The following is a 25,678-nucleotide window of genomic DNA, read 5'->3' on the forward strand; positions in this document are numbered from 1 at the left end:
CACCGCCCACTCCCGCGTCACGTGACACCGCCCCTGGCGGCCTCGGCGCCCTCGTCACGTGGGCGGGGCCGGGGCGGGGGCGGGATGGAGGAGGAGGGCTGCTACGGTGAGTGCGGGGCCGGGGGGCAGGGGGGGGGGGGGTCCCGCGGGGATGGGGACGAGCCGGGGGAGCGCGCAGCACCCCGGGCGGCGGCGGGGCCCCCAGTTGGGCCGGGCCGCGGCGGGGCGAAGCGCTGGGGCGGGTCCCGCGGCCCCGGGCACGCAGCCGGCGGGGCTGGGGCGAGGGGCCGGGGTGGTCCGTGATCCGTGGGGTGGGTCTCGGTCGGGCGGGAGTGTTTGGGCTGGGTTGCTCCCAGGTGCAGGACCGGGACCGGCGGCTCCGGGGCGGGCTGGGGCTCGGCGGCGGCGGAACCGGCGGCTCCGGGGCGGGCTGGGGCTCGGCGGCGGCGGAACCGGCGGCTCCGGGGCGGGCTGGGGCTCGGCGGCGGCGGGACCAGCTCCCGCAGGTGACAGAGCAGCTGCGCGGCCGCGGCATCGCCCGGGCGGGGCCGGAGGGCGGTGGAGGAAGCGCCGGGAGGAAACCGGCACCCGGTGCCCACAGGCGGAGCGGGGCCCCCCTGCTCCCCCGAGCCCCGGCGCTCCCCCTTCTCTGCGGCCTCATCCTTCCCCGGTTCCGAGCCCCAGCGGCCCCGCGCAGCCGGTGCCGTGCTGCCACAGCTCGGGAGCTGCCCGCGGTGTCGGTGCTGCGGGGCCATGAACCTGCTGCCTGCACGCCTTCCCTCTGCCCCTCACACTTTGTGTTCAGCTGCTGCCTCGGAGCGCTGTCAGAGTTCGGGCTCGTGTCGATGGCGCCCATTGAACGTCTCTCAAACCACCCCGGTTCAGGAGCGCGTCTGCCTGGCACAGGAGCGCTCGGTGTGTGCCCAGGGCCTGCTCCCAGGGTGGGCAGCTCAGGGGTGAGGCAGCTCAGGGGCTGCAGGTCCCCTCTCTCACGCACGTGCAGATTGCTCCCCCACTTTCCTCATCCTCTGCGTCCGCAGAGCGTTCCCCCCCGGTGCCGAGGAGCAGGACCGGGCAGGAAGGCGCTGCCTGTGCCTCGACCTTGAGGCAGGTTCCTGTGGGTCGGCAGGGGGGTTTTCCTTGAGCGTGGGCTTTGCTGAGGGGGAGGCTGGAGTTTGTCTGGGTGAGATCTGAAGCCAAGGTCCCGATGCTGTGGGCTGTGCTGGTGACTGTTCTTCCCAGGAGCTGAGGTTGCCCGGGCGCTGCCGGTGCCGGCAGTGCTGGCTCACGGGCCGGCTTCCTGCCGTTGTGCAACGCCGCCGATTAGGAGGCTGCTGTTCCGCCGCAGAAGTGACTGTGCTCGGTGGTGGAGAGTTTAGTGTGCGAGATAAGATACAAGCACCCGGCCCTGCTGGTGCGTGGCCCGGCACGGGCGTTGTTGGTTGCAGCCCATTAGCAGGAGAGTGCTGCGGGGAGCGATTCTACGAGCAGCCTCTCGCTGCTTCCCAGAATCGCCTGGAAGACGTCCCGGGTCGTCTGTCAGCATCAGAAATTGCCCACTCACCGTGCCACGGGGCGGCTGGGCAGCACAGCCACCCCCAGACCCCCGCCGCTGTCCCTGTTGCGGGGCATCACGATCCGCAGCTCTCCCGAAGCTTTTGAGCTCTGTTGGTTTTGCAGAGGCCTCGGCGTGGTGGGAGCCCGGCGGGGAGGCTCCGGCTGGTGGGATTGTGCTGACGCCAGTGTCTGCCCTGCGCCACGCGGCCCCTCTTCAGCCGTCTGCCGCAGCAGAGAGCAAATCCCGGGGCGAGCAGCTGGCGGCACAGATGCGGGCTTCCCCCGCTCCTGCCAGGGCGCAGGGCTGCGCTCCCAGCATCTCCCCGTGGGGACGGCAGCGAGACCGAGCCCATCCCTGGATCGGAGCTGACTGAGCGAGGGGGCGCGGGGGCAAACGCCGCGGGACCGGTGGGACGGCGGTGTGGTGGTGAGGAACCGACCCAGCTGCTCCTGCCCCGCCGAGCTGCAGCACCGGTGAGCAGCCGCGGGGAGCATGACCCCGTCCTGGCACCGTGTCCGGAGCTGGGCCCTGTCTCAGCTCAGGCCCAGCGCCGGGGTGAGGGGGACTGGGCAGCGCTGGTAATCCTGCTGCACCCCAGGGATTACTGCTCGCTCTGGCCTGGGGATTAAGGGATTTCTCTAAGCGAGGCTGGTGCAGCCGGGGCGGGACCTTGCTGCCTGGGGTGGGCTGGCCGGTGCGAGGTGCAGGAGAACCCCGAAGGAGGGTGGGCTGGGGGGTTCCCCCCCTGGGGGATCACTGCCCTCTCCCTGCCTTCCCCTCGCTGCCAGCCCGCCCAGCCCTGGGCTGCCCGCAGGCCCTGGCAGGCCCCTTGGCGCCGGCTCAGCTGTTTCGGAGGCAGCCCGGGACCGCGGTGTGCACCGAGGGGTCCGGGGCTGAGGGGGGACACTGCCGGGGGGCTGGCGGTGACACACCAGCCCCCTCCCTGGCGTGGCGCCGGGGCGAGTGGCTGGGCTCAGCTCGGGGAGCGGCTCTGCCATGGAGTCGGGGGCTCCCAGGGTGAACACGGGGTGGCACCGGGCTTGGAGAGCAGAGCCGGGGCCGGGGCCAGCAGGGCTCAGGCGTTGGGCAGAGGCGATGAGCTGGTTTCTCTCCGGAGTTGTTTGGCAGCAGAGAACGATCAGCCACGTTGCTGGTGCTCAGCAATCGTGTGTCGGGGGCAGAGCGGGGCCAGCGTGTCCCCGAGCGGCTGTTTGGGCCCGTCTGTGCCCTGGGCTGTTGTGTCGGGGTCCGGAGGCTCTGCTCTGGGCCTGGGGGAGCGGGAGGGCGGCGGACAGGCGGAGGATCGGGCCCGGAGCTGTGGTTAACGTCACCTGGGGTGTTTGTAAACACCCCCCTCGCCCGGGCACGGTGCGAGGATGGAGCCGGGCGTCCGGGTCGCTCAGTGTGGCAGATGCCACCCGTCCTGCTTCACTCCAGCCGGAGCACCCATGGGTGCCCTTGCCGCACGGGGGTTTCTCCAGATGCCGGCCCAGGCCCTGGACAGGCACTTGCCACACCACACACCCAGCTCAGTCCCCCGTCCCCCGGCTCCTCTCGCCTGCCCTTGTGCCTCCCAGCGATGTGGCAACCGCCGCTTCGGCCCCTGGGAAAGGGGAAGTGGTGCCGAAACCGGGTCGGTCACGTCGGCGGCGAGCGCCCGGCTGCCCTCGCAGCCCCGGGAGCTGCCCTTCTCCTCCGCCCTCCCTCCCGCCCGCAGCCGTGCTGCTCCTGACACCCAGGGTCCCCTCCTGCCCCGCACCCTCCTGCCTGCGAGGGCAGCTTGGCCCCAGGGTGCCCGTCCCCGCCGCCTGCCCCGCTCTGGTTTGGGTTGTCCCGGCTCAGCCCGTCCCAGCGCTTGCCGGGGCAGGCGAGTGGAGCTTGCTGGCTCCTGGCAGCCGGGCTACCCGCAGGACGCTGCCTCGTGCCCCGACAGGCTCTGGGGTTTGTTACTCACGGCCGTGCCCTGTGCTTGGGGATCGCTCCTGCTTTGGGGGAAGGAGCCGTCGGTCCGGTTTGGGTTCGCTCGGCGCCTGTGGGGCTGGGGGGGATGCGGGTGCAGCGGGGTGGGAGGCTGAGCCTTCCCCCAGCTCCCCAGCTGGCCCCGAGGCCGGGATCTCGGGGCAGGACCCCCGGGCTCCTGCTGCAGGAGCCCCCCAGCACCCCGGGACCGCGGCAGAGCAGGAGGCTCCTCCGTCGCTGCCAGGGCATGCCCGGAGCTCAGCGGTCTGCCCGGTGTCGCCGGGACCTGTCCGTGCACGGCGCGGGGCAGGCTCAGCCTGTCGGGGCTGTGCCGGGACCGCTGCCCGGGCCCTGCGCCCCACGAGCGGGGGCCGTGGCAGCACCCCCCGCTCCCCGGCAGAGCCGCGGTGCCTCTTGGTGCACCGTCCCTGCTGCAGTGCCGGTTGCTACGCGACCGCCGGCTCCCGATGCTTAACGCTCTAATACGGAGGGATAAAACCGCTCTAAAAATACCCCGCTGCCGGGGCAGGGGGGAGCCGGGGGGCAGGCGGCCTGGGACAAGGGGGCTGCCGGGAGTTCCCCAACTCCTTGTCCTCTGCGTGGCTTTGAGCCGGTGCCGGAGCAGCACGGGCTGGTGTGCCGCAGGCGGCAGGGGTTGGCTGGGGCCGTGCGTGGGCTCCGGCAGCTGGAGCTGCCCTGCCAGAGCCGCCTTCCCCGGCTCCAGGCAGAGCGGGGAGTCCTCCGGCTGCCCTGCCCGCACCCTGCCCCGAGCCCCTCGGCCCCCGCAGGACCTGGGCAGCATGGGGACAGTCAGCGAGCTCTGCGCATCCAGCTTCCAGGCCTTCCTCTGCCCCTCGGTGGCCGCCAAGGCAGGTAGGTGCTTCGTGCCCTGCCCTCTGCTCGCGCGGGGTCCCCACAGCGGTGCCCAAAGCTCTGGCTCCGTATGGCTCCTGCTGACAGCAGCACAGAGTCCTTGCCTGGCATCGCCCTGCGCCGGTGCTGGGTGCCGAATGGTGATGGGGGGGTGCTTGGGGGCTGGCGGCGGCAGCCAGGGGGGTGCACGCAGCCCGGTGCGGCTGTGGCAGGTCCTGCCCTGGCCCCCTGCCCTCCTGCCCTGGGCACTGCTGCAGGGGCAGCTCGGGGCAGCTCCCTCCGAACCGAAATCCGCCTGGGGCTGCCCGCAGGAGCAGCTGCTGTCTGTGGGTGTCTGCCTGAGCGTGGGACTGAGGGTGGTCGTGCCGTGGGGCACGAGGGCGTGAGACCTCAGCCAGCCCTGCGCCCCGCCGGCAGCTGAGGCCGGGCAGCAGCGGGCTCTGAGCCCTGGCCGGCTCCGGGCCCGGCTGCTTGGGAGGGTCTTTCCTGGAGCTGCCTGTCCCCAAACCCTTGTGCTGAGGCACCTCGGCTGCCGGAGGGGAAGGACGGGCTGATGCAGCCGGGGCGCGGTGAAAACAGGATGTGGTGTGCCGAGACGGGCAGGAAGCTTCTCGGGGCCATGGGGCACGGCAGGATGGGCAGCGGTGCCCCACAGCAGGGCCTGGTGACAGCTGCTGGTGGCACGTGGGGCTCGTCCCCGCGGTCTGCCTGAAGCCGGCAGCACGGCTGCGGGCAGGAGGAGCGGTGCGAGGCTCCCGAGGCCCTTCCTGCCCTGCTCCGGGGCCGGCCTGCCGGTGCTGTTCCTCCATCTGACGCTGCTGAGCAGGATTTAGCTGAGTCAAGGTGGCCGAGGCTCACGCGGGGACGTGCCGGGGGTTTGCTCCCGCCGCAGGCACGGCCCCTCCCGCACAGTGGTCCTGTACGGAGCAGTGGGGTCTGTACAGGGACCCCAGGGCAAGGGGGTGAGACAGGGGGGAGAAACCTCCCACGGGGACCAGCATCGCTCCCGGTCTGGCTCCTGATCAAAGCTGTGGGGTCGGCAGAGGGCAGAGGCCCCGGTGGTCCCCACAGCCCTCCCGGTCCTGCCCGGTGCTCGGGCCTTACAGCCTGTGCAGGACCTGGACCGGCAGCGGGGTCTGGCGGAGCTGTGGGGCAGGGCCGGGGGTCTGCTGGGGTGTGGGACCCCGGCTGGCGGAGGGGACCCCGGCACTGCCGCAGCGAGCTCAGGATATGCTGGGTCGAGTGTCCTGGGCAGCCCCCAGGGGAGGAAGGGCTGGGCCAGCCCCCAGAGTCTGCCTGGCTGGGACCCCACCACACCACAGCCCCCAGCCCCAGGGCCGAGGAGGGGGAGCAGGGCCCTGGCCGCCCCCTTCCCCCTGGCTGGGCGCAGAGGAGTTTAGGCGCTGGCAGCCCTGGGCTGGCTGCCACAGGAACAGGGTGTTGCTGGTGCCGGCTCCTGGCGAGGCCGGGGTGACGCCCCGGCAGCCCCGGAGCTGGTTGGCCCCACACAGCCCTGACTCACCCCGGGAAGCGCCGGGGCAGGTCTCCGCGCCCCAAAACAGCAGCAGCTCCGCGGCCTGCCAGGATGGTGCTGAGGGCGGAGGGCAGCGGTGAGCCCGGCCAGGGCACGGGGGGCTGGTGGGGCCGGGCGAGGGGTGTGTGGTGGGTGGCTCTGCGTCCGCCCCGCTCCTGTGCCACCATCTCGGGGCAGCAGGGTAGGAAGGAGTGTGGGGAGTGAGCGTGGCCTCTGTGCGTCACGGGGGGCTTTGCCCTGGGTGTGGTGGGAGGGGGAGGACACGCTGCTCTGCTCTGGGCACCCGTGACCCTGGGACAGAAGGACAAATCCTGCCAGTGCCCTGTGCCACCCTCCTGCTGCCCGTGTGCGGGGTCCTGTGCCGGGGTCCTGCTGCGCCCCAGCCCCTGTGCCGAGCCGCAGCCGGGGCAGGGGCCTCCCCCTCCCCGCAGCCTCTCTGGCGCGGTTGGGGCTGCGGGGTGGGTGCTGTGCCCGGCGCTGGGGAAGGGTTAACGCCCTCTTCCTTCCCCAGAAAAGCTCTCGCGTTTGGGGTTTCTCTTCCTCTGGCTGCTGCTGACATGGCTGGGCCGTGTCACGAGTGTCACGAGTGCTCGTCCTCCGCCGTGGCACGGGTGGGGAGGGTCCCCCGCTCCGCACAGACCCACGGCCACCTCTGCCCGGGGCCAGCGAGCCCCCCGCCCGCTCCCCGGTGGGCAGGGGCAGGCAGAGCTGCTCAGGCCGATGCTGGCATCGCTGGCACCAGCCTCGCACCCTCGGCCTCTTGCCTCGGGGCACGTCCAGCCCTGGCACCGAGTTTCACCTCCTGTGCGGCCATGGCCGGGTGCGAGAGTCCTGCGGGCACGGCCAGGCAGGAGAGTCCTGCGTAGGGTCCAGCAGCACACGCTGCAGCCCAGGGGTTCAGAGGGTTTTGTGCGTGGCAGCGGGTGCGCGATGCAGCCCGGCCCTCCCGTTGCGAGCCCCGGCTTGCCGGGTGCCCTGGGCGCCTGCGGGAGCAGCACCGGGGTGCGCGAGAGCTGCTGGGGTGTATCGATAAGGCAAGGCCTCCGGAATTGTGAGTTTAAATAACTTTGAATCTGGTGCCACGAGCTGGGTTCTCTGGTTCATATTTTTTAGCATCAGAGGCTGCAAGTATTAGGAAGCGTCGCCGTCGCGTCTGGAGGGACGGTGTCGCAAGCCGAGGCTGCCGCCGGCCTCGGCAGCGGGGGATTTTTGCGAGGGAGGAAGCTCTCAGAGAGCCCGAGTGGGGCCCGGGAAGTGCTGAGCTCAGAGATTCGGTTTGCGTGGCCACGGCCGCCCCAGGGGCGCGTGAGGCTCCCGCAGAGGAGGCGGCAGCTCGGGCAGAAACGATGCGCAGTTGAGGACGGTGCCGGTCTGAAGGCACGTGGCATCCCTGGGTGCTGGTGGCCGCGCTGGGGACCCTCCGGGTGAGTCCGGGCTGGCAGCAGCAGTGGCTGGGAGACCACGGCCGTGGCGGCACGCGGGGCCTCGGCAGGACGGAGCGGTGTGGTGTGGGGAAGGGGAGGGCGGTGGCAGCTCTGCGGGGCGCCGGTGCCCAGCTCCCCGGGCAGGAGGTGGCGCGGGGGCTGCTGTCAACCCCTCGGGGACGGCGCTCGGGGGGGACGGTGCTTTGGTGTTCTCGTGGGCGACCTTGGCGTGGCGTGCGAGGGAGCTGCTGGGGGCTGGGGGCCGGGAGCGCTGCTGGAGGAGCGGGTGACCTTGGGGACGGGAGCGGGATGCCGTGTGGCTGCGGCGCGGGAGGTCACGCGCTGGGGAGCACCAGGAATGTCCCGGGAGCTGTGGGGCTCTGGAGCAGGGGGGGTGTGCGGCGGCCCCGGGCCTCAGCGATGGTGCTGGGGACAGGGTGCCTGGCTCCTGTGGGGTAACGGGGGGGTGGGGGTGTCACGGCACGCAGGGGAGGTTTGTTGCGGGGGTTGCACCGGCTCTGGGTGCTGTCTTGGGAGGATGGATCCAGTGCAGAGCGGGCTGCAAGGGCGGCCAGGAGCTGGTTTTCTCCAGGGCTGGCCTGGTGTGGCAGAGCAACCCGCGGGGCTCCAGATCTGTGCGGAGCCTGGTGCTGTGGGCACAGAGAGCTGCCCAGCCACGGCAGGGACTGGGACCAGCACCCACACCGGCCCGGCCGGGGCAGAGTGGAGTTAAACTGGGCTCGGTGGGGCCGGGGAGGGAGCGCTGGAGCCGGTCCAGGGGCTGTGCTGCCCTTGCTGCCCGGCTGCCGCGGGCTGAGTCGGCAGGACCCGGCGGTGCCCGGCTCCCCCGCTGCAGCCGCTGCCCGGTGGGGTGATGTCCTGGCGCCCGCATTCCTCGCGTGCCGTTGCTGGCACCCGGCAGCTCCGTGTCCTGGCTCCTGCTGGTCCCCAAGACTGACCTGTCCGTGTCTCTGCCCAGTGCCCAGTGACCTGACCCCGGAGGAGTGCCAGGAGCTGGAGAACATCCGCCGCCGCAAGCAGGAGCTGCTGGCTGACATACAGGTGCGACGCCGAGGGCCACCGTCCCCACAGACCCCCTGTCCTGGACGTGGCAGCCTCTTGGGGCTGTCCCCTGGGAGACGGGGGACAATCACCTTACCTGTGTCACTGGGCAGGGTCCCTGCAGCCCCATCCAGGGTCCCTCGCCCCACTGGTGGGACAGGGGAGGGTGGCCCGGGTTAGGCGGGGAGGAGGCGCTGCCCTGGCCAGGGCTGTCCGCACCCCGCTGCCCCACAGCACTGCTGCCCCACAGCACTGCCTCTGCGGGGTCCCGGCAGGGGACATGGGCCCGGGCTGGCAGCCGGCCTGTCCTGCCGGGCCGAGGCAGCCGCAGCCCTTCCCTGTGCCCTGCAGAGCTCTGGCCCGTGTGCTTGTGCCGTTCCCTGGGGCACCGGCGTCCCCGTGCCAGCCCCTCCCTGGCACGGGCAGGGACCATGTCTCTGGGCCAGGCCACTGCCCTGGCAAGCGACTGCGGGGTCAGCGCTCATCTGGGACACTCGTCAGTCGTGTCCCTGATTAAGGCAGCAGAGGCTAATTGCTGCCATATGCTGGGCATGATCTGAAGGGATTAGGGGGTGATGTCGTTAACCTCTGAATCCTGTCCTTCCCGCACGCTCGGAGCGTGGCGATGCCACGGGGGGTGCAGCCAGGCCCCTCTGCCCGTGCCCCCACGCTGGGAAAGAGGGAAGGCAGGAGGGGGCTGCTGCCAGGGCTGGGGGGGTTTGGGGGAGAGGCCCCTCCTGTCTCAGTGCCCTCTCTCCCCTCAGCGGCTCAAAGATGAGATAGCAGAGGTGACGAATGAGATCGAGAACCTGGGCTCCACGGAGGAGAGGTGAGTCCTGCGCTGTCGCGGCAGCCCCGGGCCCCCGCCGAGCCCCCTCCCCTGTGGCGAGGGCACCCCCGGGGGGGGCGGGTGGCTTTCCCAGGCTCTCCGAGTTCCTGGGAGCGGTGGCAGGATCCCAGTCTGAGCCGCTGCTCCGCAGGTCTGTTTTTCCAAGCCGCAGCCCCTCTGTCTGGCCACGGCGGCTGCCGGGCTTTGTTGTTGCGAGCTGGCGCAGGCGGTGCCAGCCCGGGATTAGGGGGTCCCGACCGCCGGCGGGGGCTGGCTCCCAGCGCCGTTTCCAATCACCACTGGGGTGTGAAGGCTGCTCTTCCCAGAGCCCCGCGGCACCCAGCTTTCCCTGGCCCCCCTGACGCAGAAGGGACCGCCGGGGTGCTGTGCCCACCACCCTTCTGGACGGGGTGACCCCCTGGACAGGGCCTGGCCATGCTGCTGACCCCTCCCCGCAGCGCTCTGCCCGAGGGGTGGGCAGGGGGCAGCCAGGTCCCTCCTCGGGGCTCAGAGCCGCTTTGTGCCTTGCAGGAAAAACATGCAGAGGAACAAGCAGGTGGCGATGGGCAGGAAGAAGTTCAACATGGATCCCAAGAAGGTACCGCTGGGGGGGCCGGGTGGGACACTTGCCAGCCCGTCTGGGGCCGTGCTGGGCTCTGCCACGTCGCAGTCGGGGTGTCTGGCTGTGTGCCGGGGCCGGGGCAGGGGCTGGGGGGGCAGCAGGGGGCTGGGGGGGCAGCAGGGGGGCTGGGGGGGCAGCAGCCAGGCCCGGAGCGGCAGCACCTCTCACACCACTCCAGGGCATCCAGTTCCTGATCGAAAACGACCTGCTGAAGAACACGTGCGAGGATATCGCTCAGTTCCTGTACAAGGGCGAGGGCCTCAACAAGACGGCCATCGGGGACTACCTGGGCGAGAGGTGCGCTGGCCTGGGGCGGGTCTCCTGGGGGTGCCCCGGGCTCTCCCCACCTGGGGACGGGATGCTGCGGCCCTTTGAGCTCAGGGCAGCTGGGGGGGTGCCGGGGGGGCTGGGCACCCTGGGTGCCAGCGCCAGCTCGGGGGCTGTTCGGTCCGTGGCCGGCGCTTGCCAGTGTGTGCAAGCCAGCCCAGGGCTCGCGCTGGAGGGTGGCTGCAGGATGTGGAGCGGGGCGGGGAGCCGTGGGGCCGCTGGGCGGTCACGGGACTGGCCGGTCACGCATCCCTTGTGCCCTGGCTGTGTTCCCACAGGGATGAGTTCAACATCCAGGTCCTGCACGCCTTCGTGGAGCTGCACGAGTTCACCGACCTCAACCTCGTGCAGGCGCTGCGGTGAGCGGGGGGGGGCCGGGGGCCGCGCCGTGCCCTGCCGGGGGGAGATGGGCTGGCAGGGGGCCGCAGCGTTGGCCCCCGCAGCAGCCCAACGCCTCCCTCCTCGCAGGCAGTTCCTGTGGAGCTTCCGGCTGCCCGGGGAGGCCCAGAAGATCGACCGGATGATGGAGGCCTTCGCCCAGCGGTACTGCCAGTGCAACCCCGGCGTCTTCCAGTCCACAGGTGAGCGCCGGCCCCAGCCCCTCTCCCAGCCATCCTGCCTGGCGGCTGACCTCCCCTCCGCCCCTGCAGACACCTGCTACGTGCTCTCCTTCGCCATCATCATGCTCAACACCAGCCTGCACAACCCCAACGTCAAGGACAAGCCCACGGCGGAGCGCTTCATCGCCATGAACCGTGGCATCAACGACGGGGGGGACCTACCTGAGGAGCTGCTCCGGGTGAGCGCCGGGGCGCGGAGGGGCCGGGGCCGGGCTCCCCCACGGAGCAGAGCTGACGCCGTGTGTCCTTGTACCAGAATCTCTACGAGAGCATCAAGAACGAACCCTTCAAAATCCCCGAGGACGACGGCAACGACCTCACCCACACGTTCTTCAACCCCGACCGGGAGGGCTGGCTCCTGAAGCTCGGTGAGTGCGGGGAGGAGCTGGGCCCTGAGCGCGATGCCCCTGGGCTGCGGGCACCTGCTGGCCTGGCTCTGCGGAGCGTGGCCCTGCGGGGGGGGGCACAGCCCCCACGGGGAAGGCGTCCAGCAGCCCTCCGTCCCCCTGGGCTGGGTGGCAGGAGCAGGCTCACGGACGGGGTCCTGCGTGTGGCTGGGTGGGCGTCCCAGGGGATTCTGTCTCCCCGGGGTGCGGGGCTGGTACCGGGGTGCAGTGTCGGAGCACAGAGACTGCGAGGCCCCTTCTCATCACCGAGACACGGCGGGGTCCTGTGGGAGCAGACCCCCAGGAGCGAGCGGCGAGCTGCCCCGGGCTGCGTGCGTCCCCCCTCCATGCCACAGGCCGGTCCCTGCCTCACCTCCCACGGCATCGTCACCTCCGCATCCCGGCTCCACGTGCAGGCAGCGTGCATGGCATCCCCGCTGCACCGCCCGGCCCCCGCCCTGGCTCCTGTGGCTTCTCCTCTCGGCACCTCTGGGGGATCCTCTGCCCGGGTTAAGCGAGGGGGGACGGTGGGGTGCTGGCAGGAGCGGGGTCTGGTGGGGGCCTTTCCCTGGGCTCTCGCTGGGGTTGGACTCCGTCCTCTCACCGATGGTGTTTCTGCCGTACTTTCACCCCCTTAGGATGGGAGAGGGGTCTTGCCCCCTCCTCATGCCCTGACCAGTGCAGAGCCTGGTCCTGGGGCTGAGCAAGGGCCATCTGCCCCCAGCTCTGGGGTGGGGGGATGCAGGGGAGACCCCCAGACCTGCCTCTCCTGTCCCCGGGTGAGCCCAGCGCCGTGCTGGCAGGGGGGTCCCGTGGGCCCCAGCCCGGCTGCCGCAGGGCAGGGAGGGCCCCCGCAGGGAGGCCGTGGGGCGGGGGGAGCCCTGTGCCCCCCAGCCCAGGAGGTGGGTCACAGCGAGCCAGGGCAGGCTGGCCCCCGCGGGGTGCTGCCGGCCCGGCCCCTCACGCCTTCCCCGCTGCAGCCCTCCCCACTGCCCCGTGCCGGCCCAGGGGAGTTCTTTGGGGTTTCCTCTTTTTATTTTTATTTTTTTTTCCTTTTTTTTTAATTTTCTTTTCTCCCTCATTTGTATGTTTCCATGATTTTGGCTCTTCCTTTCCTTGCCCCCAACTCCAGGAGGTACGTACCCCTCTCCCCGCTCTGCTCACGCCGCTGGGGCTTCGTTTCCTTTTTTCGTTTTTAATTGCTGGTGATTAAGTCTCATTGCTGCTGCTGCTAACCGCCCGCACCGCCCCGGCACCGCGCCTGCCCAGGGGACAGCCCCGCTCTGTGGGTACCAGCCCCACCATGCCCAATGCCCCCCGAGGCCCCCCGGCCCCCTCCGCCGCCCCCGGGGATGGACGGGCCGTGGCCACTGCTCGCCCAGCCGCTGCCGGGGCCGCCTGCCAGGCTGTGCTTTGCCGTGTTCGCAGGCAGCGGGACTTTGCCTCCGGTGCCACCAGGGATGGGGATGGGTTTGGGGTGTCCTCAGGACCCCCCAGCCCGTGCGCAGGGTTTCAGGGGTGCCTGGATGGGAGCAGGCAGGAGCCGGCCGTGCGGTGCCCTGAGCCGTGCCAGGCGCTCGTGGCAGCCCCCGTGCTGGGTGCTGGCACTGCCCCGGCCCCACCGCCTGCAGCCCCCGGGTGCCAGGCAGCGTTGGTGCTTCCCCCCGGGACTGCGCTGGCCCTCGGTCCCGTACGGCTCTGCCAGCCCTGCCCAACCCCACGGAGCCCCATGAGCCCCAAACCCCGGCTCCTCCTGCGCTCCCTGTGCCACAGGAGCCTCCCTGGCACGTGGCCTTTTGCCACCCGTGGCCCCAGGAGAGGAGGTGGCCCTGGAGAGGGTCAAGCCCCGGGTTTTGGGGTGGGCTTGGCTGGAGGGAGGCAGAGAGACTTTTTCTAGGATGTGCTGGCCCCAGCCTGGCTCCGGGGCAGGGACTGGGGTGGGCGACAGCTGGCACGGGAGGGGAGCAGGGAGGCACGGGGCCTCCTTGCATCCATGCCGGCCATAGGCAGCACGGCCTGGCTGCTTGTCCCACAGCGGCAGCACATCTGGCGCCGCTGCGATGGCCAGAGCGTGCTGGTGCAGTGGAGGGGGAGCCGAGCCCGCAGGTGGCTGTCCCCAAGCCCAGGGAGCAGCTTCTCTCTCTGCGGTGGCAGCTGTGACCCTCCCTCCAACCCACAGTCCGCAGTGGCCCTGGGCTCGTGCCCCGTGGCCCCAGGCTGTGCTGGCCGGGACGCAGCGGGACGAAGAGAAAGTCCCCGTGTCCCCCCGGCGCTGCCTGGCTGCGGCGTCCTCTGGCCACCCCGAGTGGGTGTTCTGGGGGGAACAGGCGCAGCTCCCGGCCCTCGCCACGCTCCATCCTCATCCATCCGCTTCCCGCTCCCGCTCGTGCCCGGCGCGGTGCGTGCTGCCTGGCTCTGCTTGCGCCCGGCGCCCGCTGCTTGTCCGTGTGTGTGTGTGTGCCCGCGCGGGCTCCAGCTCTGCCGCAGCCTCCGTGTGCCCCGGCCGCCGCGCCGGGGCCGTGCCCAACGCGCCCCTCTCTGCTCCCAGGAGGCAGGGTGAAGACGTGGAAGCGGCGCTGGTTCATCCTGACCGACAACTGCCTTTACTACTTCGAGTACACGACGGTCAGTGGCCGGTGCTCGGTGTGCCGGGGCAGGGCAGGGTGCCGGATCCAGCCCGGTGCGGCACGGACCGGCACCGCGTCCCGGCGGGGCTGGCCACTTGCCTCCTGCCGTGCTGGGGTGCAGGACGTGGCCCTCGGGCCACGGGGAGGGGGGTGTTGGCAGCAGCCGGCCCTGCCTGGGGCACGCGGGTGGGGTTTGGGGGTGCCCAGCCGGCAGCTGACCCTCTGCTTGGCCCCGCCAGGATAAAGAGCCCCGCGGCATCATCCCGCTGGAGAACCTGAGCATCCGCGAGGTGGAGGACTCCAAGAAGCCGGTGAGTGTCACAGCAGGGTCCCCTGGGGCTGGTGAGGGAAGCTGGGAGGTGCTGCAGCCCCCGAGGGACGCCCCGGGAGAGGTGGGGGGGCCCCCAGCCATGGCAGCGGGTGGGTGCAGGCTGGGGCCGGTCACCGCGGTGTCCGGGGCTGGTGGCAGGACACGCCTGGGGACCGAGGGGTGACGGTCACAGTGTGTCCATCCCTCTCTGCTGCCGTGGGGGTGGCTGTGCCACGCGAGCGCCTGCAGCCCCCGTGCCCTGCCTCATCCCCCCCGGCCCGGGGTCCCTTTGGGAGCGGGGGCTGCCTCTGAGCCGTCCCCTCCCTCGCAGAACTGCTTCGAGCTCTACATCCCCGACAACAAGGACCAGGTGATCAAGGCCTGCAAGACGGAGGCGGACGGGCGCGTGGTGGAGGGGAACCACACCGTGTACCGCATCTCGGCCCCCACGCCCGAGGAGAAGGAGGAGTGGATCAAGTGCATCAAGTGAGTGCTCGGTGGGGCAGGGGTGTGGGGCTGCCCAGGGGCACGGGGCTGCCCGGGGGCACAGCGGGACCTGCCTGCTGCGCCTGGGCCAGGTCAGTGCCTCCCAGGGCACCCTGCAAGGACAGGTGGGGAACGGGCTTTCCCAGGGGCGCAGAGGGACGTGCCCGAGGTCCTGCCAGGCAGGGCAGCCCCGGCCCCGCAGCGGTTTCTGCCTGGCTGTACGGCTGACCTGAGCCCTTGTTCCCCCTGCCAGGGCAGCCATCAGCCGGGACCCTTTCTACGAGATGCTGGCCGCCAGGAAGAAGAAGGTGTCCTCCACCAAGAGACACTAGCCGCCTGCGCTGGCCCCGCGGGGCCCCCGTGCCCCCGGCAGCCCGAACGTGTCCCCTCCCGGAGGGCTGCAGGGCTGGGGCCGCGCTGCAGCCTGGCCCTCGGGGCCCAGGACCCAGCTTCAGCTTCGCAGTTTCTTTACCGTGGGGGAGGGAGGGGGCACGGGCATCTCGGTGGCTCTGGCCCCCCCCCCATCGCTGCCTCGTCTCCAGGACAGCATCTTCATGGGCCGGAGCGGGGACACGGACACCCCTGTGCGCAGGGAGCCCCATCCTGCCCGGGGCTTGGCTGCAGGGTGGGCAACGCCGCGTGCCTGCCCCATCCTCCCCTCCCGCCGTGGCCGGTCGGGCACTGCGGGTGCCTCCCTGCTCCCAGTGCCCCCAGCAGCCACACGTGCCACTGGGTTCCCCCCAGCACCCCAGTCCTGAAGCACTTGGGGTGTCCCGTCCCGCAGGTGAAGGGCTGGCAGTTCTGGGGTGCTGCAGGTGGCAGGTGACGGGCGGCCAGGGGAGCCCCATGGGGACACGGCTCCTGGCCCTCGTTGTAGCGGGCCTGGGTCTGCCCTGGGCTTCCCCACGCTGCTGCCGGGGCCCTCCCAGCTGTCCCCTGCACAGGGACGGTCCCCGCGGCGCAGGGGGTTGTCACCATCACGGTGTGCAGCGGTGCCACGTGGGGCACGGACGTGTCCTCCCCCAGCTGCGGGGTGCCGGAGCTCGGATGAGAGCAGCGGTCCCGCAGCACGGGGGCACATCGCCCCATTGCCCCCTGGCACATCCCTGCAGCGTGGTCCCCTGGGCAAGGGGCAGGGGGGCCGTGCCCGGGGCCTGCGCCAGGGATGGCTGCTGGGGGAGGGGGGTCAGGCTGGGCTGGGGCAGCCCCCCGCCTGTGCCCCGCAAACACCCGTGTCTTGTCCCGCTCCCCCGGCCGCCACGCACAGCCTGGGGAGAGGCGCCGGATCAGTATTAGTTTATTTATCAGAGGTGTAAATACTCCTGTATAGTTTTCTCCTTTTAGATTATTTTGTATGTCGGTGGTTCTGTGCAGAGGCCTCTCCGGAGGGTGGGGGAGTGGCAGGATTTTTTTATTCTAACAATGTTTTTTTTGTTTTTGCCACGGCCTTGTAAAGTAGTGCTGAGGATCTGCAGCAAATAAACCGCGACCCGCGCTCAGCCTTGGCCTCCTGTGGTCTGTGTGCGGCTCGGGACGGGCAGGAACCCCCAGACCCCGCCGCCTGCCCCTGCCCCGGCTTTGTGACCAGGGTCATGCTCCTCCCAGCCCCGAGGTTTCGCTGCCACAGTTTGGGCCTGGTTTGGGCCTACCCCGTTCTGGTCCAAAGCCTCGTTTGGAGGCAGTCCCCAGGCAGCTGGGCTGCAGCTCGTGTCGGTTGGGGCTGGTGCTGGTGTCGGTTGGGGCTGGTGCTGGTGTCGGTTGGGGCTGGGGCTGGTGTCGGTTGGGGCTGGGGCTGGTGTCGGTTGGGGCTGGGGCTGGTGTCGGTTGGGGTTGGGGCTGGTGTCGGTTGGGGCTGGTGTCGGTTGGGGCTGGGGCTGACGTCCGTTGGGGCTGACGTCCGTTGGGGCTGACGTCCGTTGGGGCTGGTGTCCGTTGGGGCTGGTGTCCGTTGGGGCTGACGTCCGTTGGGGCTGGTGTCCGTTGGGGCTGGTGTCCGTTGGGGCTGGTGTCCGTTGGGGCTGGTGTCCGTTGGGGCTGACGTCCGTTGGGGCTGGTGTCCGTTGGGGCTGGTGTCCGTTGGGGCTGGTGTCCGTTGGGGCTGGTGTCCGTTGGGGCTGGTGTCCGTTGGGGCTGACGTCCGTTGGGGCTGGTGTCCGTTGGGGCTGGTGTCCGTTGGGGCTGGTGTCCGTTGGGGCTGGTGTCCGTTGGGGCTGACGTCCGTTGGGGCTGGTGTCCGTTGGGGCTGACGTCCGTTGGGGCTGACGTCTGTTGGGGCTGACGTCCGTTGGGGCTGGTGTCCGTTGGGGCTGGTGTCCGTTGGGGCTGACGTCCGTTGGGGCTGACGTCCGTTGGGGCTGGCGTCGGTTGGGGCTGGTGCTGGCGTCCGTTGGGGCCGGTGTCCGTTGGGGCCGGTGTCCGTTGGGGCCGGTGTCCGTTGGGGCTGGTGCTGGTGTCAGTTGGGGCTGACGTCCGTTGGGGCTGACGTCCGTTGGGGCTGGTGCTGGCATCGGTTGGGCTGCAGACAGTGGCTGGAGGCTGTTGGAGGGCTGAGGGGTGCGACAGGGCAGGGGAGTGGTAGGGCCAGGCAGGATCTGGGGGGCAATGGGGCCAAGGATGGGGCCAGGCAGGGATGGGGCCGGCAGCTCCCTGCGAGGCTGCGGCGTGCAGAGGGAAGGCCGAGGGCAGTGGCAGGGGGGTGGCAAGGGGAGTGTGGAGGGGCTGGGGCGTGGGGTCTGCTGCAGGGGTTGGGGTGCAGGGTCCGCACAGCCCCCGCCTGAGCAGGGCTTTGCCCCCGCCCCAGGCGCCGGGGAGCTGCGGAGGGATGTCGGCCGCGCCGGACGAGCGACATGGCTTCCTGGAGCGCTTCGCCGCGCTGCTGCTGCGGGTCCGGCCCGACAAGTGGAGCAAGTTCGTGGGCAGCGAGGAGACGGCGGCGGTGCTGGACAAGTTCTTCAGGCAGCAGGACGTGCCGGAGCTGGTGCTGGGGCTGAACACCACCGGGCAGCTCCTGCCCACCGCCAGCTTCCCGGACGCCCTCAGGGGCAAGGGCATCTACTTCGTGAAGAAGAAGAGGGAGAACATCACCCAGGAGAGCTGCCGGAGCGGGCTGATGGTGGGTGATGTCGACCCCTCACCGCTGGAGCAGCTCACGGCCATCGTGGAGGGGGTGAGTTGCCCCCTTGGGCGGGTGCCGGGCACAGGCTGGGGGCCGAGCTCCCTGCGCACCGCGGTGGGCTGAGGCAGCCAGAGCTCCAGGTGGGCTCGGAAAGAAACTGAATGAAAGTAATAATAGAAGAAAAATTGCCCCAGGTGCTGGCCCTGGCCTCATGGGGGGGTCCCAGCCACCCGCCCTGCTGTGCTGGGGGTGCCTGAGCCCCACCGGGACACGGAGCTGGGTGAAGGGCACAGCTGGATCGCTTCCTCCCTGTGGGTTTAAAATCTCAGTGTAATTCCCCCTTCCCCGTGCCCCGCAGCAGGGAAATGCCTGAGTGGATTTCTCTCAAATTTCCCACAAATATTCCCACTCCGAGGTCTGCCAGCCCAGAGCACCCAAAAGCTGAGCGGGGCCCCAGGAGCCCCCACGATTCCTCCTCCTCCTCCATGCCGGGGGCTTTGCCCATGCGCCAGCCCCTGACCCCGCTGGGTGCACTCACTGTGCTGCTCCCAGCACTTCCCAGCCCGCGAGAGCTGGAAACCCACCATGGGGTGAAGGGACTCCTGGTCACACTGGCGAGAAAAACATCAGCAAAACCCCTCCGTGGCTGGGCTGAGGCCATGCTCGGACAGGCAGCAAGTGAGGATGCTGGGCACCCCAGCGCGGCTGCCCTCGGCAGTGGGAGAGCCCGACCCAGCGCCTGACCGAGCCCCCTCCTCCAGGTCACGTACTCCCTGCTCCAGAGCGAGGAGAACGTGGTGGTCTGGCCCGGGGTGGTCGTGGAGGACGTTGTGCAACAAGCCCAACGGCTGAAGAACGAGATGGTCGTGATGGGAGGGAAGATCCAGGGGAAGCCGCTGCTCCCACTGCCGGAGCACCTGGACGGCCCCGATGGCTCCAGCACCGTCCTGGACTGGTGGGTGCTGCCGGCACCGCTCGGCGCCAGCAAAGCCTGGCAGGGGCCTGGGGCAGCGCGAGTCCCTCTGGGAGGGACAGGAGCTGGGACATGGCTCTGTCCCTGAGCATCCCTGGGCACAGCCGCCCCTCAGCAGCAGAGCACCTTCGAGGGGCTCGTGGCAGGCTGCCGTGCTGGCAGATATGGCCACAAGCAGGGGCACAGGGCTCCCCCGGGGTGGTTTGGGGCTCCCCCGGGGTGATTCGGGGCCGATCCCGGTGCTGGCGCATAACCCGGCTGCCTTCCAGCCTGGCGGGGCCCGTGGACGCCTTGGTGCTTCACGCCATCGAGACCATCATCATCGAGTGGTCCCAGCAGATCGGAGACATCCTGAGCCAGGACTCGGCGCAGCCGCTGCTGGAGGGGCTGCACCCCCTGCCCACGGCTGAGTTCACGTTCTGGAGTACCAGGACGGTCAGCCTGCAGAGCCTCAGCGACCAGGTACTGCCTCGCCCGAGGGCGGCCGGTGGCTGTGTGCTCCCGGTGCCGAGCCCCCGGTGCTAAGCCCACCACCGCTCCCCCGCCAGCTGCTCTCGCCCCGAGTGACGGCGCTGGCCGAGATGCTGGAGAAGGCCCAGAGCTGCTACTGGCCGGTGCTCCAGGGCATGTTCAGGGACGTCAGTGCTGGTAAGGCCCCGGGGAACGCGGTGGGCAGCTGCCTCTCGCCACTCCGACGGGCGTCCCCGTCCCCGACACCCGGTTCCTCCCCAGGCCTGGAGGCAGCCAAGGACATCGACCTCCACCTGCAGCCGCTCCGGATCCTGCTGGAGGAGATGGAGCAAGCGGATTACCCCCAGGTAAGCTCCGTGTGGCAAAATATAACCTGGCACAACCCAGCTGCAGAGGCAGCAGCGCTGAGCCCCGGGGCTGCCTGCGGGTACGGACCCCCCCGGCTCTCCCCGACCCTCGTTAGCGTGGCCGCGGCCTGGCTCTGACGAGGCCCTGCTCCCGCAGCTGCCGCCCTACGTGGACAGGGTGCTGTGCACCGTCCGCCTGCTCCGGGCTCAGTGCCCGCACTACCGCTCGCCTGCCTGCGTCATCGTGGTCCTGCAGGAGATCTGCAACCTCCTCGTGGAGCTGGTAGAGCCCCGGGGCCGGTGGCGGGAGGGGTGACACGGGGCGGGCGTGGGGACCCCAGCGGGGTGATGTAGTGATGCCCCACTCAAGGGACCAGCAAAGCCCCCGCGTGGGGCTGGAGAGGGTCTGGGGCGGGTGTGGGTTGCAGGCAGTCACCAGAGAGCCCGTGGGGCGAGGGGTGGATGGGGGCAGGAGGAGCCCCCCCCGTGCTCCCCTCTGCCAACCGCCCCCCGCCTGTGTCCATCTGTCCCAGACCCGCAGCTTCCTGAGCCCCGAGGACGTGATGAAGGGGCTGCAAGGAGAAGGCGAGGAGACCTTAGAGGGAATCAGACTGAGCATTTCCACCGTGGAGAAGCTCTTCCAATCCTACAGCACCTACTGCTCCAACCTGACGCCTGAGCTGTTCCCGGTGGGTGCAGGGGACGGTGCAGGGGACAGTGCGGGTCCGCCTGGCCTCGTCGCCGCCAGCTCCGCTCGCTGACGGTCCCTCTCCACTCCCAGGAGGAGCAGCAGCTCTGGGATTTCCCCACCTCCCTCATCTTCAGCAGAATGGACACCTTCTTGCAGAGGCTCAGGATGATTGAGGTGACAGCGCGGCATTTCGGGGCACAGCACCAGGCCCGCGGGGGTGCCGGGGTGGTCCCCTGGGATTGGCACGGGGGCAAATGCCGCTCCAGCCCCGGGGTGGGCTGGGGCCGCTGGCGCAGGCGAGGGGCAGCGGGGAGGTGGGAGCCCAGCAGCATTGTTCCCAGCACAGCACCCACGTCCCCGCACCCCAGGGCCAGGCGGGCACCAAGCGCCCGTGGGAATGATGCTCCTGGGGCGTGGTGACCTCGCAGGACGCAGCCCTGCGCCGGTGCTGTGCCAGGGCACGGGGAGCCGGGGTTTGCCTCCGAGAGGAGCCGGGTGGGACGGGGGTTTGTGCCTGGCAGGAGCTGTACCAGACAGCGATGGAGTTCCTGAACCTGGAGAAGGCCGAGCTGGGAGGAGTGAGAGGGAACATCCTGGGGAGACAGGTGGTGCAGCTCTGCGAGGAGGTCTCTGAACTCATCAAGAGTTTTGCTGATTGCAAATACGATCCCTTAGATCCCGAGGAAGAGGTGAGTGGATGCTGGCAGGGAAGTGTGGCAATTGTTAAGTGAAAAAAAAAAAGGTGTTTGCCAGCACGTGCTGGAAGAGCCACATGTAAGACTGTCCCGTGGCAGCGTGCTCGCTCCGGGGCAGGCCACGGGGCTCTGGGCCGTCCGGGGTCAGCGAATCCTTCGGGAAGGGTTTGGGAGGGAAGCGCAGAGGCTGCTCGGGCTTAAATCGTTTTGCTCTTACCGGCAGCAATTGAGCAAAGACTTTGCGCAGTTCCAGCAGAAGATCCAGCACGCGGACAGGTGGCTGGCCACCATCTTCCGCCAGGGCTTTGGGGACTGCCACTGCCTGGCGTCCGCTGTGAAGGTACACATGTCCCCCCGGCCCGAGGGGACCTGCCGGCGGCACGGGGTGCCCTGGCCTGGGTGTGGGGGGCTGGCAGTGGGCACGGTGCCTGCAGCCCATCACGCTGCACCCACCCTCGGGGTGCCCCGGGGGTGGCACGGGGCCGTTGCAGTGACGCTCTGAGCTCAGAAACCCCTCTCCCCCACAGCTGGTGCACATTTTCGCCCCCGTGCTGGAGCGGCCCCGGGTCAAGGCTGAGGTTTCCCCCTGTTACTCAGCCCTGCTGGGGATGTTCAGCGCCGAGCTGGATGCCGTGAAGACGCTGTTCGAGGCCCAGACCGCGGCCCCACCGCGCCAGGGGGGCCCGGCCGTCCACAAGAACATGCCGCCGGTGGCCGGGCAGCTGGCGTGGGCCCTGGAGCTGCAGCAGCGGCTGGAGGGGCCGCACAGGGACCTGCTGGCCATGAACCACCCGTACGTGCGGGTCACCCCACGGGGACGCGGGGCAGGGTGTGTCCCAGCGTGTGTCTCCTCCTGCAGCAGCTCCTTTTTGTGGTGACCTTGGCAGAGTGATGGCCGGTGCTGAAGCTGAACTGGTGTCCAGGAAGTACGAGGAGATGCTGGGACTGCTGCAAGGTTACAGGAAGGAGGTCTACGAGGAGTGGGCGCGCGGGGCCGGGCAGGACTGCAGCTTCAGCCTGGGGCAGCCCTTGGTGCGGAGGGACCCCGACTCGTCCCTCCTCAGTGTGAACTTCAGCAAAGAGGTGGGTGCAGGACCCCTCACCCGGGTGTAAATCCGCCTTTCTCCCGGGCTGCGGTGGGACGTTTCGGGATTTACTAATGAGCCCTTTCTCCGCCCGTCGTGTCTGGCAGCTCGTCGCCGTGCTGCGGGAGGTGAAGTACCTGAGCTTCCAGCAGCAGCCGGACATCCCGGCCAGCGCCGCGAGCCTCTTTGCTGAAAACGAGACTTACCAAGGCTTCGTGGTCAACCTGGACCTCGTCACTGGCTGGTACAACGAGGCAGGTGGCAAAGGGGAGACAAGGCGGCTGCTTTCCCACGCCCTGAGCACTGGCCAGGCAGAGGCGGGCTGGGGACCCCCCGGGGGAGGGAGAGGCTCCTCTGAAAGGGGTCCTGGGAGCCTGGGGGCGTCGGGGTACAGCAGGCACATCACCAGCACCCGGGTGCCCACCTGTCCCGTGGCTGAGCCAAGCTGCTGCCTCTGCCATCACACCAGCCTCATCCTCCCCCAAGCTCCGTGTTGGGGGGAACTCACCCCACTCCGCTGTAGAACTGGTGCCCCAGCGAGCGCGACGTGGCCGGAGCGGGGTCCCTCCGCCCGCAGCGCTCACCCGTGTTTGCCCCCCCAGGTGAAGCAGCGGCTGCTGCCGGTGGAGCTGCCGCTGGTGGCGGGGGATCTGGGGGACGTGGACGGCCGGCTGGCCAGCGCGGAGAGCACCCTGTTCTGGGACCACGAAGGTACGAGCCCACCCGAGGTGAAAGATCCTCTCTGTGCGTTTCGGGGGGTCCCTGGCCCCTGCCACCATCCTGCCTGCTGCCCTTGGGTCCCCGCAGCCATCACACCCAAAACGCGGCCCCCTCCTGCCCCGCAGGCGTGGGGGGGGAGGCGGGGGGCTGGGCAGTGTGCCCACCCCGTGGTGAATAGCCCCCAAGTGCCCCGACCCCGGCTCGCTGCCTTGGAGGCGTCTGCGTAACCCGTGCCTCTCGGCCGTGCCTGTTCCTGCCAGGCGTCGCGGAGTACATCCAAGAGATGAAGGAGACCATGTCCGACCTCCACACCAGGGTCCAGAAAGCCAGGCTGAACCTGGAGAGCGTCACCCGGCTGATGGAGGTAATTTCGCTGGTGCCTTCCCGGGAGCCTCCCGCGGGGATCCGCCGTCCCCAGCCCGGCGGAGCAGCCCGGTGCCCCCTCCCCGCAGGAGTGCTCCGCCACCCCCCTCTTTGAGAGGAAGGACAACAAGGAGGCGGCGCTGCTGGACCTGGACGGGAGAGCAAACGCCGTGGCCAAGCGCTGCACTGCCGTGAGGGACGCGGGCGTGCGGATCCGGGCGATGGTGGAGGTGAGGCACGGCCCGGCGCGTCGGTTGGAACAGGATTAAGGAGGAGCGTGCCCGGCGCTGGCGTGCGTGATGCTCTGAGCCCAGCAGCATCCCCCCCTTCTGTAACTGTGGGCGTCAGACTTGAACCTGGGGTGCAACCCTCCGGTAAACCCGGGGTGCAACCCTCTGGGCTCTGCCAAGACGAGGCCCCAGTGAAGGGGCACAAAACACCACGCACGGACCCCCCGGAACCTGCTGCCCTCCCGGGTGAGGTCTGGGCTGCAGCTCTGGTGTGGTACAGCCGGGAGAAGGGCAGCGTGCAGGACCTGTGCGACAGCCGGGCAGGACAAACCCGCGGGGGCCGGGACAGGGGCCGCGCTCACGGTGTAGGAGCTGGTACGTTTGCTGGGTATTTATCGACAAGTATTAATTGTTTTCTTTTCTGCTTGCAGGAGAACGCCGAGCTGTTCAAGGCTGACAAGTCGTTGCAGAAGTGGCTGGACTACGTGGGATACGTAGATAGGATCGTGCTGGATGGGCTCTTCGGGCTTGTCCACAAGTCCCTGCAGCTGCTGCTCACCAACATGGCCCCTGACGTAGGTCCCCGGTCACCCTGCGGGGCCGTGTCCCTGCTCTGCCCGTGCTTGGGATGTGCCACCGCTCGCTGCTTGGTGGCCAAACGTGCCCATCCCAGTGCTCCCCAGTGCAACCAGGCAGGGGGTGCCGGGGGCCGGGGGGGACGTGGGACGTGAAGCACCACTTCACTGACCCGTTTCAGGCCAACGTGGCTCCGCTGTTCGAGGTGCGCATGGAGCTGCGGGACGGCAGAGTGCGGTACCATCCCTCGCTGGAGCCAGGGGACGACAACAGCTTCCTGGAGCTGGTGGAGACCCTGCTCGGCGATGCCTACGCGTGCGCAGCGTGTGTGCCGCGGCTGCGGGAGGGCGAGCTGAGCTACAAGGTCAGTCCGTGGTGGGCGGCTCAGCTGGGGGTGGGCGAGGATGGTCCCCCCCAGCCGGTCCCCGAGAGCTCTGCCCGTCCCTTCAGACCACCCTGGAGGAGCAGGCGGAGCTCAGCGGGATGCGGGAGGAGGTGGAGTCGCTGGTGGTGGGTGCCATGGTAGAAGGCAAGGAGTATGGCGCCAGCTTCGAGGAGGAAGCGCAGCTGTGGCTGGAGGAGCCCAAGGAGTTCCTGCAGCGCTTCCTCACCCTGGGCAGTGCCCCCGGCCCCGAGGAGCTGGAGCCACAGCCCGAGGAGCCCCTGGCCCACGGGATCCCATCCCTCCAGCTCTTCCAGCAGGAGGTACGGGGCAGGTGCTTGGGGTGCACTAGGTGCCCAGGGGGGCCCTGGGTGCCCGAGGGGGTCCTGGGTGCCCAGGGGGGGTGCTGGGTGCCTGGGGAGGTGCTGGGTACCCAGGGAGGTGTTGGGTGCCCGGGGAGGGGTGCTGGGTGCCTGGGGGGATGCTGGGTGCCCAGGGAGGTGTTGGGTGCCTGGGGAGGGGTGCTGGGTGCCTGGGGGGATGCTGGGTGCCTGGGGGGATGCTGGGTGCCCAGGGAGGTGTTGGGTGCCCGGGGAGGGATGCTGGGTGCCTAGGGAGGTGTTGGGTGCCCAGGGAGGGGTGCTGGGTGCCTGGGGGGATGCTGGGTGCCCGGGGGGGTGCCAGCCACAGGCTGTGACCAGCTCTCGTCCCCAGATCGACGTGTGCGAGGAGGTGTGCAAGGAGGTGTCGGGGTTTGCAGACACCGAGGTGTTTGGGGGGTGGCTGCAGAGCGACTGCCGCCCCTTCAAGCAGGCGCTGCTGGGTGCCATCAGGCGCCGGGGCCTGGTGCTCCGGGAGCACCTCACCAAACACGTCACCAGCAGGTAGGGGCCCGGCGAGCCCCAGCGTGGGGCTGGGGTGCTCCCGGTGACCGCGGCGTGGCTGGGCTGTGGCGAAGGCACCGCTGTGTGCCGGGGCAGGGCTGGCCCCCGGAGCCCCGGAGGTGTGGGCGAAGGTGCTGGGCACCCTGGTGGGGGCAAGTCCCGAGCTAGGATGAGGGTGGCCGTGAGTCCCGCTGGGGACACCCGGTGAGCGCCAACACCTTCCTCCCAGTCTCGAGGAGCTGGAGGATTTCATCCAAACGGTGAATGCCGGCTTGAGTAAACCCCTGAAGCAGGGAGACTACGAGGGGCTGGTGGAGGTGATGAGGCACCTGCTGAGGGTCAAGGAGAGGCAGGCGGCGACCGACAGCATGTTCGAGCCCCTGAAGGAGGTGGTTGCCCTGCTCAGCTCTTACGGCGAGGAGATGCCCAAGGAGATCCACCTGCAGCTCCAAGTGAGCCGTGCGGGGTGCGGGGGGGCCGGGGGCCGGGTCCCCGGGGCCAGGCTGCTGAGGCGGTGTGGTGCTCACTG

General features: G+C 69.9%; 2 protein-coding genes across 3 annotated transcripts in view; both read left to right on the forward strand.

Annotated features, from left to right (window-relative positions):
- The first annotated feature begins 40 nt into the window (after positions 1-40).
- On the forward strand, positions 41-16,116 carry CYTH1 (cytohesin 1). Of its 2 annotated transcripts, none has more exons than XM_068413049.1 (13): positions 41-106; positions 8,328-8,410; positions 9,175-9,239; positions 9,771-9,837; positions 10,040-10,158; positions 10,467-10,547; positions 10,657-10,769; positions 10,839-10,987; positions 11,065-11,176; positions 13,743-13,819; positions 14,061-14,132; positions 14,463-14,617; positions 14,871-16,116. In XM_068413049.1, the coding sequence occupies exons 1-13, from the start codon at positions 85-87 to the stop codon at positions 14,947-14,949; spliced, it is 1,194 nt and encodes a 397-aa protein (XP_068269150.1). In that variant the 5' UTR covers positions 41-84; the 3' UTR covers positions 14,950-16,116. The 2 variants fall into 2 exon arrangements, with proteins under 2 accessions (XP_068269150.1, XP_068269149.1); XM_068413048.1 differs by lacking the exon at positions 41-106 and adding an exon at positions 5,968-6,000.
- A 1,322-nt stretch (positions 16,117-17,438) lies between these two features.
- The window catches only part of DNAH17 (dynein axonemal heavy chain 17), a 34,674-nt gene continuing 26,434 nt past the window's right edge, over positions 17,439-25,678 (forward strand). Inside the window, 21 exon segments of the mRNA XM_068413615.1 lie at positions 17,439-17,783; positions 18,494-18,687; positions 18,975-19,167; positions 19,254-19,353; positions 19,438-19,523; positions 19,681-19,806; positions 20,057-20,212; positions 20,305-20,388; positions 20,736-20,903; positions 21,133-21,249; positions 21,437-21,702; positions 21,797-21,992; positions 22,102-22,248; positions 22,597-22,705; positions 22,975-23,078; positions 23,167-23,307; positions 23,739-23,882; positions 24,065-24,247; positions 24,334-24,588; positions 24,980-25,149; positions 25,379-25,601. Coding sequence (XP_068269716.1) covers positions 17,439-17,783; positions 18,494-18,687; positions 18,975-19,167; positions 19,254-19,353; positions 19,438-19,523; positions 19,681-19,806; positions 20,057-20,212; positions 20,305-20,388; positions 20,736-20,903; positions 21,133-21,249; positions 21,437-21,702; positions 21,797-21,992; positions 22,102-22,248; positions 22,597-22,705; positions 22,975-23,078; positions 23,167-23,307; positions 23,739-23,882; positions 24,065-24,247; positions 24,334-24,588; positions 24,980-25,149; positions 25,379-25,601 — 3,507 coding nt within the window.

The sequence above is a fragment of the Nyctibius grandis genome, chromosome 15 (assembly GCF_013368605.1).
Source record: "Nyctibius grandis isolate bNycGra1 chromosome 15, bNycGra1.pri, whole genome shotgun sequence".
NCBI classification, from domain to species: Eukaryota; Metazoa; Chordata; class Aves; order Nyctibiiformes; family Nyctibiidae; genus Nyctibius; species Nyctibius grandis.

What these genes read in the sequence shown, in the direction of transcription:
- CYTH1 (XM_068413048.1), top strand. Translation starts at nt 5,976, where the DNA reads ATGGTGCTGAGGGCGGAGGGCAGCG. An exon ending in GCTGAGGGCGGAGGGCAGCG is followed by an intron (nt 6,001 to 8,327) that starts GTGAGCCCGGCC and finishes GTCTCTGCCCAG; the next exon opens with TGCCCAGTGACCTGACCCCG. An exon ending in GGGCTGGCTCCTGAAGCTCG is followed by an intron (nt 11,177 to 13,742) that starts GTGAGTGCGGGG and finishes CTCTGCTCCCAG; the next exon opens with GAGGCAGGGTGAAGACGTGG.